Source organism: Danio rerio, chromosome 2 (genome assembly GCF_049306965.1).
Source record: "Danio rerio strain Tuebingen ecotype United States chromosome 2, GRCz12tu, whole genome shotgun sequence".
Taxonomy (NCBI): domain Eukaryota; kingdom Metazoa; phylum Chordata; class Actinopteri; order Cypriniformes; family Danionidae; genus Danio; species Danio rerio.
Genome location: NC_133177.1, coordinates 31,961,938 through 31,977,116, shown reverse-complemented (window position 1 = coordinate 31,977,116; position 15,179 = coordinate 31,961,938). Strand labels below are relative to the sequence as shown.

Below are 15,179 nucleotides of genomic sequence, written 5' to 3'. Positions count from 1 at the left end.
GTGTGTGTGTGTGTGTGTGTGTGTGTGTGTGTGTGTGTGTGTGTGTGTGTGTGTGTGTGTGTGTGTGTGTGTGTGTGTGTGTGTGTGTGTGAATGAGAGAAAGGCATCCGCCGTGGTGCTGTGTGTCGCTTGTTAATAGTTGCTTGCATCCACCTTGGTGTTGTTTTTTTGGGTAGCATATAGAGCTGCACTATTCTGACTAAAATGAGATAGGATTCTCATGATTCTGTAGATATAACATAAAGGTTAATATAAGTGGGCTATTATTATTGTTATTTTTAAACGTGGTAAAACAGCAATATGCTTTGTGTAGCTGTACTGATGGTTAAAGTACTAAATTTTGTATAGACTTGGAATGGTGGACTTGAACAGACTTTACATTTGTCCTGGTCATTAATGCTGATGATAATTCTGATGTTGAATTATTGTGTTTGAGACATTTGCTTACAATCTGTAATTTTCTACTTAAAATCTGTCACTGAAGTGATTTTCGTAAATACATAACACTGGGTGGGTATTTTTGCATTTCAGCGGGTTTTGGATACTCTTTGGCCTGGAATCAGTCAGCTACATCTGGCAACACTGTGCGCTTTCGGTTTAATTTTTACTGCTAAGAGCGGTTCACTTCCCGCGCGTCACTTAAACGATCACTCTGTGCCACAAACTGAATGTTGTTTACAACTTTATTACCTGCTATTCACAGCCTATGCAGGTTCCGTTCACTAAAGAAGACTTCATTCTGCCTTCTCTGTGGTAACAGCTGACGGTCAGCTCACGTCACGTGTGATTTTGCGGTCGCAAATTCATTACATGAGGACAATATTACATTTTTGAGATGAATTATATCTTATAAATGCAGCATGTTACTCTTTCAACATTATTTGGAGGTGTCCACGTTGCTAAACAACATATGTAGAACAATGTGAAGACTTGTGCGGCCACTATTGCTTCTCTCCTGAACTTGAAAATATGATTGACAAAATCGTAGAAATGCTGGATTAAGATCGTCTAGGGGTCGAATCGAGATCGCAATCTTTTTACGATTAATTGTGCAGCTCTAGTAGCATATTGAATCGCTATACATTTTACATTCTTCCTTGGCCCAATATGTACCTGCTATGTCTATAGAAAGAATGCTGATATAAAAAATATGAAACATAATCGGTGGCAAATATATTGTGTGGATATGTTTGTAAATCTAACTTTTGACTTTGAAAGAGTTAGTGCCTCATTAGCCACAAACCTCACCACACACCACTGGTATATACTAATGACATAATAAATATTTACCCACTGATCTGTGCTATAAATGCAGTTTCTATATATTTAGATGATTTCAATCACTTTTATAATTAAAATAGCTGTATTTTGCATATTTCCTGTTCAATTACAGAGTAGGAAGTGTCTGATTTGATAGAGGTAAAGTCGGCTTTATATTCGCACATTCAGACTTTCTGCTTAATAAGATAATTTCAGAAAAGTATTCTTTGCAAATTCTAAATAGGGAAATCATATAACCATTTAATGAATATTAAAGCACAACATTGTTTAAAGTCTATTACATAGTGCTAGTATTGTTTTGAAGTTATCTTTGCATGCTATTTCAGATTCAATATTTAACTTAGAGTGGTAAACAATAGATGGGCCTTTAAAGGAACAAATGTGCTAATATAAAACCTTCTTTACCCTAAATCTGATTTGCCTCTACTGTAATTGAGTGTTTTTCCCCTGAAGTATTGTACATTAATAAGACGTTTTAAAATGTGTACTTTTATCATCTTTATTCTTTATTAGTATTTTAATGCTTTATTTTTCTTCAAACTTCAGTCACTACTTTAGGTTTTTGTCTTTAGTGATTTGTTAAGAAAAATCTGCCCTGTGGACATAGTGAAATCAGACCAGACAGACTGACGTCGAGACATGGAGGCTTTATAAATACAGCAAACATGTACAGTGTGAAAGCAATAAAAGTGTCGAAGATGCAAAATCAATATGCTATGACCAGACTGTTTACGCTACATATAACTGATGAGAAGATGAAATATATGATGACTGAAATCATGAAATGGACTTAAACAATAACTAAATGTACGCTGAATGTATCCAAAACTGCATGTATTCTATCAGTTCTGCAGAGATGGGAAATAACAAAGAACAAATACTTTGTTACTGTACTTAAGTAGATTACTTTATTGTTTATTTTTTGACAACTTTTACTCATAACATTTTAAAACAAATATCTGTACTTTCTAGAGGCGACACGGTAGCGCAGTGGGTCACCTCACAGCAAGAAGGTTGCTGGTTTGAGCCCCGGCTGGATCAGTTGGCATTTCTGTGTGGAGTTTGCATGTTCTCTCTGTGTTTGTGTGGGTTTCCAGTTGCTCCGGTTTCCCCCATAGTCCAAAGACATGTGGTGTAGGTGAATTAAATAAGCTAAGTATGAGTGTGTTTGTGAATGCAAGAGTGTATGGGTGTTTCCCAGTGCTGGGTTGTGGCTGGAAGGACATCGGCTGCATAAAAAACATGGTGGTTAAGTTAGCAGTTCATTCTCCTGTGGCGTTACCTGATTAATAAAGGCATTAAGCCAAAAAAGAAGTGAATTAATGAATGTTCTTTCTACTCCTTATGTATTTTAAACCAGACTTTAATTTTCATGCGTTTGGTCATTGTGCAAATTTAACGCCTTTTTGATTTAATCAATCAAATTTTTTTCATTGTGCGCTGGGCAAATGCATGTTTTTTCAGTCATGTTGATAATGCATAGTCTAGTTTTATTTGGCTAACGTGGAAGAGACAGAGGGAGTCAGCGACGTAAACATGACTTAACTGAGCATGACAAATCTTTATTTTTGCTTTGGAACATTCATTTTAAGATTTACACAATGCCACTGCCTGCAGCATCTTACTGGGTAAGTGTGAAGTGTAACATAATATAACTCTGTAAATAAATAGGAAATAACTTCACACCTCAGTCACTAAAATTTGAATGAAAGATATTTGCTCCCTTCAAACTGAAATAATTGGTTTGGGCCTGGTGTAAGTTTCTGGTGGTATGATAACCTTGGATAAAAATAGCACTGTATAGTGATTACTGCTGTAAAATAAATACTTTTTAAATGTCTGAGTAAAACACAATATATTTATATATAAACACAATATAGACTTGAACACAATATATTTTATTTTAGGAAAGATTTAACATATTTTGCATGGTTTCTGCTACATTCATTCTTTCATAGTGAGGTGCCACACTAAATTTCATCCCGCCTCAGCTACATTAACAGCTTCTCATTCAAAACATTTAGTCGTTGTTGTTTTTTTTTTTTTTACATAGCGGGTTATAATTGCACCAAAATGTATTAAAATGGAAGTGAATTATAACAGCGAACTTTTCTGTAAACGTAGTAGTGCTGTGTTTATTTGTTAACCCTTTAAGGTGACATGCTGATAGACTGACAGGTGCACGATGCGTGAGGCCAGCAAACACAGCGTAGCTTTCAGTTATGATGAACACAGTTTCCATAATTATACTTTATAGATAAAGGTCTATGGCTCTACATAAAATGACTTTAATTTGCTTGAGTTTATAGCCGTTTCACTTTATTTTGGGAGCATTAATGCCACACTGTGGGTCTATTGGAGACCTTCATAAATATTCCTAGTAAATGTAATCAATGTTGGAGACATACTTGTTACATAAACCCACAAATCGCAGCAGTGTTTATTTGAGAGCGAACAAGAAAATCTGCGCTTGAGCATTGGATATTTGAGGGCGTGCAAGAAGTTTTGTCCACGAACAGAGGAAATTGGTGCACAAACAAATGTGATCTCGACTTGTAATCCTGCGCTACCAACATTTGTCATTGAAATAACACCATTGTTAGTTTGTAGATCTGTGTAAAAGGTCTACCGCCACAGCTGGAAAAAATCCTAGAGGAAACACTGTTTTGGAACAGTAAAGATGTCGAGCTAAATAATTAAAATAAATTATTGACCTCTGCTGTCTTCATTAGTTTGAAAACCACAGATTTCTTTACAACACATTAAATAAAATAAAAATAAAAAAACATTAAAAAACCCTTACTTATGCATAGGGCCAGACGGAATCTGCGGACGTTTTCTGCGCAGAATCTTGGTAAAAATCTGCGGATTTCTGTGGAATTATTTTGGAAGTATCCAGCAGAGTATCATAACTTAGACCTTAATATATTAAGTAAAAAATAATAAATTACTAAATAAAAACCGAATAAATTCAGATTTACACATTTACTCAAGTAAATAAACAGAATTATTAATAGGCTAAAAATCTGCAGAAATCTGCGGAAAATCTGTGAAAAATCTGCGGAATTCTGCGCGCGCAGATTCCGTGTGGGCCTACATAAGCATTAGAAAAGTTGTAGCAGATTACTTTAGCTGTTTTACAACCTTGAAATTTCCGAACCGCGGTAAATCTTGAAACCGGGTTATCATCCCATGCCCAGTTAAGTCCTCTTTGCTGGGCACATATTATCAAATTAGAACAAATGTCTTGAAAAGAGAATCATGTCAAATATGCAGCACAGTGGAGCTCGAAGACCAGTAATTAGAAACTTTATGCATTAGATTTATCTCACATTTTTCATTTATAATTCAAGAAAATGCACAAAACTATGCACATCAATCTAAATAAGTGCTCAGCTAAAAAAAAAAAAAAAAAAAAAAAAAGATCAGAAAACTAAATATAAATCCAAGACTTCACACTTAGCTATTGCTTGACGCTATTAGCAGGTTTGGCGTGCTGTCCCAGGAAAGAACCCTGAGCAGGGAAATAATTGAGCCCAGTACTCCCACCTGGTCAATTAGCATATAAGGGGTTTTGAGATTAGGTAGATCTGGGAGCTTCTACTGGTAAAACTTCAGGAAGACAAAACCAAAGCTTCAAAAGTATCAAATTTGTTATTAAAATGCTCACATATACTGTAGCATTTGATGAGTGAATTTATAGTTCATGAATGGTGAATAACTTTAGAAATGCTTTTTTAAAATAAAATACCATGTTAGCAACAATTTTATTTTGCAGGCTATAAGGTGGACTAACTTTCAGTGTAATACACACTATATCTTATCTTATAATATATTATATTATCTTATATATATTGCATACTATTTTTATTTGATTCATTTTATTTAACATTGTAGTACACAGTCTCAATTCTGAGTGTACTTTCCAGAATGATATAAAGTATGTGAATTTGTAGCTTAAAATTTTAAGAGACAATTCACAGTTTCTTAAAAAAAAATCAAAGCTCAGCATGTAAATATTCAAACCCACTCAACCTTATTATTAGGATCTTCATGTTTACTAATGATTGAGAAAATGATCAAATAGAAATGACAATGAAACATTAAGAATTACTCTTTTAATAGCTTGCTCATTTGATGCCAACATGAGCATCGTGCATGCAACTCATAAGCAGCCTGTAAGCCATATTCTTCCAGTGACCTGAGTTAAAGGAGGTTAAAGCCAACAAACTTTATTGAGAGTGACAGGCCAACATGTCTGTGTACAATTAAAGCTTCATTTGCTCTTGCTACTGCTGTTCTCTGGTTTATATAAATCTGAGGTTACAGGCAAGACTAATCTCAAGTGGAAAAGAGAGAGAGAGCTGTTTTCTGCAGTGTTGCACAACAGAATCAGAAGTGGCGAGTGGTTGAGAATACACCTGTGACAAGCTCTCGTCCTCCAGTGTACATCTGCACAGACAGCACTCACTTAGGCCACACTGATTGCACTGGCATTGACTTCAGACTATTCAATTTAGTCCTGATCCCATTTAAGCTGAAGGTGCTCAAGTCCAACCTTCTTTGTAGTGAACCTTCATATTGAATTTTCAGCCTGGGATACAATATGGAACCCTTTTAACCTTTTCCCTTTGCTGTGAATACTAATTAAATGGTTTCACATTATAAGATTCACATTTTTTTATCTTTGACAGTGTAATAATTTTGGACGTCTCACAAAGAGAAACAATGACAGTGTGGGTCAAGTCTCCAGTGGCATGATTGTCAGTTTGTTTGGATGGATTAAACTAATTTTTATTAAGCTAAACTTGAAATGGTGTATGTTCTAGTAGAGTTTGCAATTAAAATGATGTAGCTAATTTAGTGGCAGTTCTTTTTTTTTTTTTTTTTTTTTTTTGCTAAAACCCTTTATGGATTTTTGAAAATGACCTTCCATGGAGTGTGAAACATGGCTCTAAGTGAAGTGAAATATCCAGCCAAGGCACAAATCTGAAAGTGCACAGTTTTTGAAAATATTGATTCATCTATAAAAGAGTTGATTCAAGGTGCTTTAAATGAGTCGTCTTGATGAGTCTTTAACTATTTCGGTATGACGTCTATATTAAACTTAAGCCTTGGCCAATTGTTGTGCCGCAAACCCATGCCACAAAATCGTGTTATTTTTTCCACCCAAAGATGAAACCGAAGAGTCAGTGGCTGAGGTTTTCTTTTTGCAAAAGACCTTAGCATTATAGCCCCAGCCTTAATTGTGCTTTGTTCCCGTCATTTTCTGACGAGTGCTTCAGCAATCTACATGCTTACAACGGGGGATTCGTCGGCCGTTTGTTAAAGGAATGATCAGAAAAGAGTATTGATGTATGGGACTTTGTCAGAGCTCAACAGGAACTTTAAAGTAGACCAGTTTCTTCGTCCATTTTTACAAATGTAAGCAAGTGCGATTTAAAATGGTTGCCTCCTTGTTTTCTCTAGCTTGCAAATTATGTATTTAATTGTGTTTTGTTACTTGTAACCACTTGTAGTGTATCTGGTTAACTCTTTATATTCACATACCGTGTCCACTGCCATGTTGAAAACGTGATCCGTGGTGTTGAAATTAAGGGAATTTTCCGGGATAAATAACAAAACCGGAGGGTGGCGGTAGATGGGTCTGAAATTGGTCTAAAATACGGAAGGCTCTCGTAAAAATAGGAGTGTTAGCAGGTATGCTTACACATGCACTCTGACTACTTTCATATTGTTGATAAGTTGTAGTGGGCATTACACTCTGTCTCACATGGATTGCTATTGACCAATCGCAACAGACTGTCATCGGTCCAATCAGCGCAGATTAGCATCATGCTAAGGAAGGGTTTGGGAACAATTGAATTGCTGAATGAAACATATAGGAGTCGCTAGGATAATTATGGAAAAATAAATTCATTTTATAAGACAATGAAAGTGTTTTTTTGACCTTGCATGCATATCATTCTGTTGTTGGAGACCCCCCAAACCAAAATATGACCCTTTTTAATGTATAACAGGGGCTTTTTAAACAAATTCCATTCAGAGAGCAGAGCACATTCACTCTTAACAATGCAGGATTCCAGATATTTCCCTTATGTTGTCCCAACACAAATTAAGTTAATGTGATCAGTTTTACAAATTTAAGTGGATTGAACTTAAAATAATTAAATTTGCCCAAAAACTTGTTGGTTCAACTCATATCAAATAAGTAATTTGAACAAACAGTCATTTTGGAACAAAAGTAATTTTTTGTGTGCTTGAGCAGCAAACCGCCCCGGTGCATGCTGAAGGTCCATGTTTGGTGAGGCCAACAGAACAACATCGTCTGTGAATAACAGAGCTAAAATCCTGTGGTCCCAGAACCAGACTCTCTCTGAACCAGGCTGTGCATAAAAATTCTTCCCATAAAAATATTGTATCATGTTTATGAAAGTATCTACTCAAATATATACATACAATTTCACCAGGTGACTTTAATATCCTTGAATATAATAATTTTAATATTTAATAATAATATTTATATAGTATTTTTAATATTTGAAAATAAATGTATAATTTTATAATGATTGAGATGATTCTATATTGGAGTGTATCTGATTAAAATCTAAAAGCTAATAACAACAATAAAGAAAATTTATTCCGAGTCTAACATTATTCAGGTACAGCAACTGAATAATAAAAATGAAAATAATTCAATAAAATTCATGCTTATCAGTTACAAATAGAAAATTTTCTTTTGCCTGAATGCTTTTAAAATCCCTATACAATCACAGGCCTTAAAAACACATGGAAACTATAAATTCTAATACAAACTCAGCATTGCATATTCTGCGATGTAACTATTGCCAATCATCACATTGCAATATCGATACTGAAACTATATATTGTTCAGCCCTATGTTATTAATTAATTAATAAATAAACAAGTATCTCAGTACATTTTTTAGACCTGAACATTAAAAAATGTTATGTCAGAATACACACATTTCAGCAAAATATAAAAAAAAAAACAATTGTCCGTCATATGTTGTTAAATCCTACCACTTCTCACAGTCTCCACTACAACTGGTTTTACAACCTGTGAACCATGTTATGCAGTACATAGAATATTTAGCTACAAGCAACACAAAGCTGGTCCTGAACAAAGAAAGGAAGATAAAAGAAGACAAAGAATAACTAGAAGCAGCGAGTTCTAGCCCAAGCCTTTGAACTCCCCCACAGTTTTATTCTCAATCTATTCTCGATAACTTTGACCCCAAGAATCAATATCATCTTACCTTTCCTACATACTGCGGATCAGATCCCATGTATTCCTCCAGAACAAAGAACTGGTTCCACACCCATCCTCTCTTGACTCTGTGAACTCCCATCACGCCATGCTTTCTATGTGCCATCAGGTTCCTGTGCTGCTCCTTCCCCATCCTGCTCTGGGATGAAGAGTGCAGGGAAGAAACAAAGCTTTTTTCCAAGAGGCACCAGAGGAACAGCAGCAGGCAGTTCCCCATTAGCATTGGAACAATCTTTAGGTGCGAAGTCCTTTGACGGACACGGCTGACTTTTATGGTGACCGCAAAGGAGAGGCGAATCCGAAATGAAGAACTCCACAAAGCCTCGGCGGCATGAAACAACTAGCATCCATGGAATTCCTGGGGCGCCGGAGATTTCAATGAACCACCTGCAGGAGAAAAGAAGGAACGGCACTTTAAATCAATGAGATTATAAGGATTTGTTGGGGTGTCTGGGTGTTGTGTTGGCATGCAATGAAAGCAGAAGAAGGCCACACTGTCTATTATGTTTTCATCTTTGGAGTGTAAATCTGTCTCTTCAGCTATAATGTAATCTCACTTGAAGGGCTTTACAAAAACAGGGAATCTGAGCAAATTGGCTCACTCGAGTTCATTTAGCACATTTAGCACTGGGAGGTTTGAGAAACGAGCGTGTAAAAAAAAGAGGGAGTTTGGCAAGAGTTGAACAACTGTTGGCTGGACTCCAGGAGAGTGTTGGATGTGCAATTCTGTGCTCATTTTCAGTGCATTAGTCTTTGAAAATGCAGTGTCCCGCTTGAGCAAGAGGGTTGTTTTTGACCCGGCAACACAGATGGTATGTCACAGGACGCAAAAGCCAGTCCAGATGCTTAGGGCCACAAATCAGACAACTTTGCACTTAATCACTCTCTAAATGGAAAGAATCTGAATAATTATGTATAAGAGGACTATCCATCATTGTTGTACCAGGTGTTAAGAAAATTAACAGGATAGTTTACGCCACCAAAAAATAAAAATGCTGTTAATAGAAGCAACATCATGCCATCCTATATACACTGCATGTGATTTTTCTTCTTATTGTTGAGTAGAACAAATTTTCTGGTAAAACTAGAATTTAATAATTCTTTACAGTTAATAAAATGGGATTCAATCATGGCTGAGATTCTGAGGGTCCCCCCAAAGCAATCAAAACCAAAAAAACACTAGTGGCTTCTGACAATAAATTGAGGTCTTCTGAAGTGAAATCGTCAGATTGTGCAAGAAACTGAATATCTCAAACTGTCGATATATAGCCTCTGACTTGCATGTTATGAATCCCCACGGACCACAGTTTTAGCTTTAAAACCTAGATTTTGGGTGACCTGAGACGGAGTATATTAACAGCAGAATTTTCCTATTTTTTAAGAACTTTTTAAGCTCTAAAGTTGCATATCCACTTGTTAAGTGTGACGTTACATAAAGCAGCTTCCAGGCCCAAGCTTTTTATCAAACATGGGGATACTTAACAATTGGTAATAATAAACGTTTGCAAAATTATGTCATACTTTCGAAAATTGCGATCTCGATATATATAGATCTTTTGAGGCATGTAACTAAAATAATGGTCGCAGCGTATTTCCTGTTTTACATTTTTAATTTCTATAGCTTCCAAGAGTTCAAAAAAAAAAAACACATATTGATAAATAATGTTATGATAGCTGTTATTGAAGTTATAATTGAATTGCCTCGCTACAGTTTCATACTGTACAGGAAATGTTCATGGGCCAATGACATCCCATTGAAATGGTCCATAACCGTGCCTTATATCCGATAATAAGAAAATTATACATTTTTAAACAATAAATTGTTAAAATATGGGTGTCCAGCAACTGTTGTGTACACCATGATTTTATATACAAATTCACTTTAATGTGTGACATGACTAAAAAGTGGTCATAAACAAATATTTTCTCAATTTAAATAAGTAGCGGCTTGGACTCGAAAACTGTACTTCATACATCACGACTTAAAAAGCGGATACTGTAAGCCGCTAAAATCACAACCAAAAGCTAGAATATATTAAAGATAGAACTGTTTAATTGAATTCCCTTAAAGAATCAATCACCCAAAAATTTATTTTACTCGCCATTTATTCACCCTCATTTGGTTCCAATCCCTTATGAGTATCTTTTTTATTGAACACAAAAGTATATACTGTGTTTTGAAGAAAGTTTAAAACCTGTAACCATTGATCGAGCAGCAAAAACGAATACTTTGAAAGATGTGATTATAGGTTCACAGCTTTTTTTCAAAATAGGTTTTGTGTTTAACACAACTAATGTAACTGGAGAAAACTTTTAAAAAGTGTGGACATGTTGACTTTCACTGACTCTTAAAGGGGGTTTTCTTCCAAATCTGTGTGGTTTTAAACCAATAAAATGTCTGTTCATTTTCAGAACACAAATGATAACATCTTTAATAAAATCTGAAAAGTTTCTGTTTCTTGTCAGTCTGAGCAACTTCTGTAGCATTTAAAGACCCAGAAAGGTAGAGTAAACGACTCACCACAGATTCAACCATAGATCCAACCATATTCAATCATAGATTCAATTCTAACTTTATGAAGTAAAAGGAGCGTTTTTTTTTTGAGTACAAAAAAATAGAAAAACAAATCATGAATAATACTAGTAAATAAATAAATGTATTGAAAATTGGCCTGGGCCATTAGCATAAGGCCTTAAGGATAAGATTCTGACTGTATGATAACCTTGGAAAAAAATATTATGGTTTCACAATATCGCAGTTTTGTGATTACTGCTTTAAAAGATGCTCAGTTTAACTTTCTGGGTAAAAAAAAACTTTTCCCCAATTAGAGTATATTTTATTTTAACATTTAAAATATTTTGAAGCAGTAAACATGTCAAGCTAAGTAATTAAAATTAATCCGTGACTTCTGATTTCTAAACACAGATTTCTGTACAGCTTGAAAAAGCAACTTTGGATATTTTTCTTTTCTGTGAATACAAAGTAAGTCACTGCACTGCTCCGCTTTACAGCAGGCTGGATGTTGGTTTATAAGCAATTTGTTTCTCAGATGTTTTCTCAATCATGGGCTGACCAGTAGCTTTTTTGACGTGGAAGCTTCTTTTCTGCTGGATATACTGTTGCCCTAAAAAAAACTCAATAAAATATTTGTAAAAAAACACACAAACAAACAAACAAAAAAAAACAAACAAGCAAAAAAATTACAAACATAGCAGGAGTGATAAATATTTTAATGACTTTACAACCTTGACAAAACCATGCAAAACCGGTTATCGTATCATGCCTAGTTGAAAATGAAATATTTTGTATTCACATGTATAGAGTTGATTCAAGAGCAGATGCTCTCACAAGACAACCTGTGCCAGAAGCGCGTTGCTTTTTTTTTTACAGGCAAAGGAACAGAAACACTGTATGCAAGCTTTGTTTATTAAATTCTACAGCCATAGTGTGGACAAAAAAAAAAAAATTCCTTCTCAATTCCGAAGCCCTCGGACATAATCACAGTACACAAGCTTGTTTATTCAACTGCTTATATAAGCAACATTATACAGTTACAGTTACAAATCGTCACCTTGGAATAATAAGGTTGTATCTGCGTTCTGCAAAGTTTTTGCATTCCATACAGCAAATGGTGTGTGTTACATTTGTCTTTTTAAATAAAAAAGTCAAAAATGTAAACAACTTATAAAAAAACATTCCATAATGTAAATAAGTTGTCATTTAATAAGAATGTCAATAACTCAATTTTGACAAAAATGTCAGATATATAATTCTAAGATGACAAAATGTTAAACAACAAATTAAAAGAACTAGGAATTCAACTTGAAATTGCTCTGGAAATACATTCATTATACAGTTAAATATTTTAATGTAATAGGGTAATGAAATGCTTTCATTAATAAATTTAATTAATTACAGTACAATGTTTATTCTAGGCAATCTTTGAACTGTGGAATAATATGTTTGCCAAATCCAGAACACTAAGATGCAACAACAAATAAAAACTCCTTTTTAAAAAAGTGCACTGCCGTGATTTCACAACCCTGGCAAGGGAGATATAAGATAAAACAATATTTTCCCATATTCTCACAGGACTTATTTCCTCCAGCCCTCTCAAACTCTTATGTCATACCTGTTACAGTACAGACTGTCCCCAACTGAATATATTGGTTTAATATCTCTACAGCATGCACAAATCTGACAGGAAGGCAGATGAAACATGTTTTACTTAGAAGTGATTTTATGCTGCAACATGCAGAAAAAGTCCATGCAGATAAGAGGGCAGAACAACAAAAAGTATGAGCCAGGGCAACATCAATTGTTAGACAGACCACCAAGCAGAGCAAATGATTGCAATATGAATCCCAGGAGACCTCTTGTGTGCAGTAGTAGTGAGATGTCTTATGGTTGGCAGGACATTGTGTCTCTGCAGCAATATTATTATTCCCCATGGAGAAACCTCAGCAATTGTCTCAACACTTAACAAGCTCAAAGACCTCAAGTACAGTGTACGCAGAACGAACACTTCCAATGTCTGTCCAAAGGTCACCACACATTAAAACTATGCCCTCATTATTTTGCTCTTTTCTTTTTTTCTTCTTCTTCTTCACTTTCTTAACTGTTGACTATGCTTATTGCCAGTCTGTGGAATCAAACGGTGTGCTCCGCTTGATGTGATGTAAGGTGATGTGAGTGAACTTTACTCTCTTGGTCTGTTGCTGAATAAACATGCAGCTTTCTAGCATGCATCACCCAACAGATCCACTGAAGCTGTGCTGTCATATCATATTAGAAAGAAAGGGCTTTTAGCAGGAACTGAGGACTCGGAGTCTAAGCACACAATCAAATGATGTCTCAGAGGAAGGACAGAGAAACACACACTTATATATCTTCACTCAAATGGTAAATTACCTAAAATGATACTCTTAAATATGCTCTCTCTGCTGTTCTACAAGCCTGATGGTGGCAGTGGGCCTGAGTTCTTCAGAGCAGAGGAAGACATGCAAATGAGCAAAATCATATAATTAAATCTTCATTCAACAATGTAAAGTTGAGAGTTCCCCTGTGATTGAAGGGGATTCAAATTACCAATCATGTTAGCTCCGTAAAGCTCATCCAATTGAAACTCTATCAAGTTTAGACACTTGGATTAGGCTAGAGAGAGGATAGTCTTTATTATTAGTTGTGTAACTGTGTGGGCTGTAGCCACTTTATAAAAACAGCTGGTCATGAGCTGGTATTCTATATAGGTGAAGGCAAAATTATTAAATAAAAAAGCCCCCAAAATAGATTTTTTACAGTATTCACTAATGTTTTTTTTTCCTTCTGGAGAAAGTCATTTGTTTTAGTTTGGCTAGAACAAAATCATTTTTTGTAAACAATTTTATGATCAATATTATTAACCCTCTTAAAAATGTTTTTTTTGATTGCCTAAAGAACAAACCACTGTTGTCTAATGACATTACTAATTAAAGATGCAGTAGGTGATCTGCCAAAATGCTAACCAGTTAGCATGTATTTGAAACAGTCCCTCGCCTGCCTTGAAAAGCTACGCCTCCTGAAACACGAATGCTCACCTTAAAGATGACCATAGACAACCCTCTTAATCATGTCGTTTGCCAGTTAGAAAACTTTATAGTTTAGAAAACTTGAAACTTTCTAACAGGCCTTTAGTTGTGTAACAAGTAAAACTTGACATAATGTGCAAGATTTTTATGCATGCAAGGATCGCTGGTCTTACTCTCTCACACGCTATCCTAAAGCAACTACTGTATGCTTAGTGATTAGCTGGCGGCATGCAGTTAGGCATTACACTTATTACTAAGCCATACTTTTCTACTTTTATACTTTGCTATTTCAGACCGAATAGTCAAAGTAGCATGTTAAACAATATAGGGAGCGCATCACAGGTTGTCATTGTTCAAAAATGAACTAATGTGATTAATGTGGTTTCCTCCAGGTGCTCCGGTTTCCCCCACAGTCCTAAGACATGTTGTACAGATGCATTGTATAAACTAAATTGGGTGTATCAGTGTGAATGATTGTGTATGGGTGTTTCCCAGTACTGGGTTGCAGTTGGAAGGGTATCCGCTGTGTAAAACAAAAGCTTTATAAGTTGGCGGTTTATTTCGCTGTGGCAACCCCTGATGAACAAAGGGACTAAGCCGAAGGAAAATGAATAAATGAATTAAAATGCCATTATTGACATTCAAGGCTATTTTGCCTCTCTTTAAGTTTTTTTGTAAGACTCTTTATTTTTGGTGTACTGTCTGAATTTACTTAGAGTGTCTGTTGAAACACTGACGATATTGTGCTGTGCTTTGGCCTCAACTGCACTTTTGCAGGATATATCTTTTGTCTTGCCATGCTGAACTCTCAGAAAGTCAAAACACAGGCATGTGAGGAAATGTGATGTCAACAACAGTGGCCACATGAAGTATTCTCCTACTCATCTGTAGAACAAGTGAGTAAATTATTATGAGTAAACTGCTTACTTCATTCACCCGATTTGCTCAAAACACTGACAAAGTATTCCAAACAGTATGGCCCTTTTGGAGAAAAAACAGTTATGCCCACAATATTGAAGTGCCTTTCAGAACTAAAGTGT

General features: G+C 35.4%; 1 protein-coding gene across 2 annotated transcripts in view; it reads right to left on the bottom strand.

The window, feature by feature from the left end:
• The window catches only part of cdh12a (cadherin 12a), a 122,569-nt gene that overhangs the window by 96,762 nt on the left and 10,628 nt on the right, over positions 1-15,179 (bottom strand). For both annotated transcript variants that reach the window (XR_012388821.1, NM_001159830.1), the window contains exon 2: positions 8,561-8,958. Coding sequence is in view for 1 of the 2 variants with exons in the window: in NM_001159830.1 (NP_001153302.1) it covers positions 8,561-8,794 (234 nt within the window). In the remaining variant the exon portion in view is untranslated. The remainder of the gene's footprint in view (positions 1-8,560; positions 8,959-15,179) is intronic.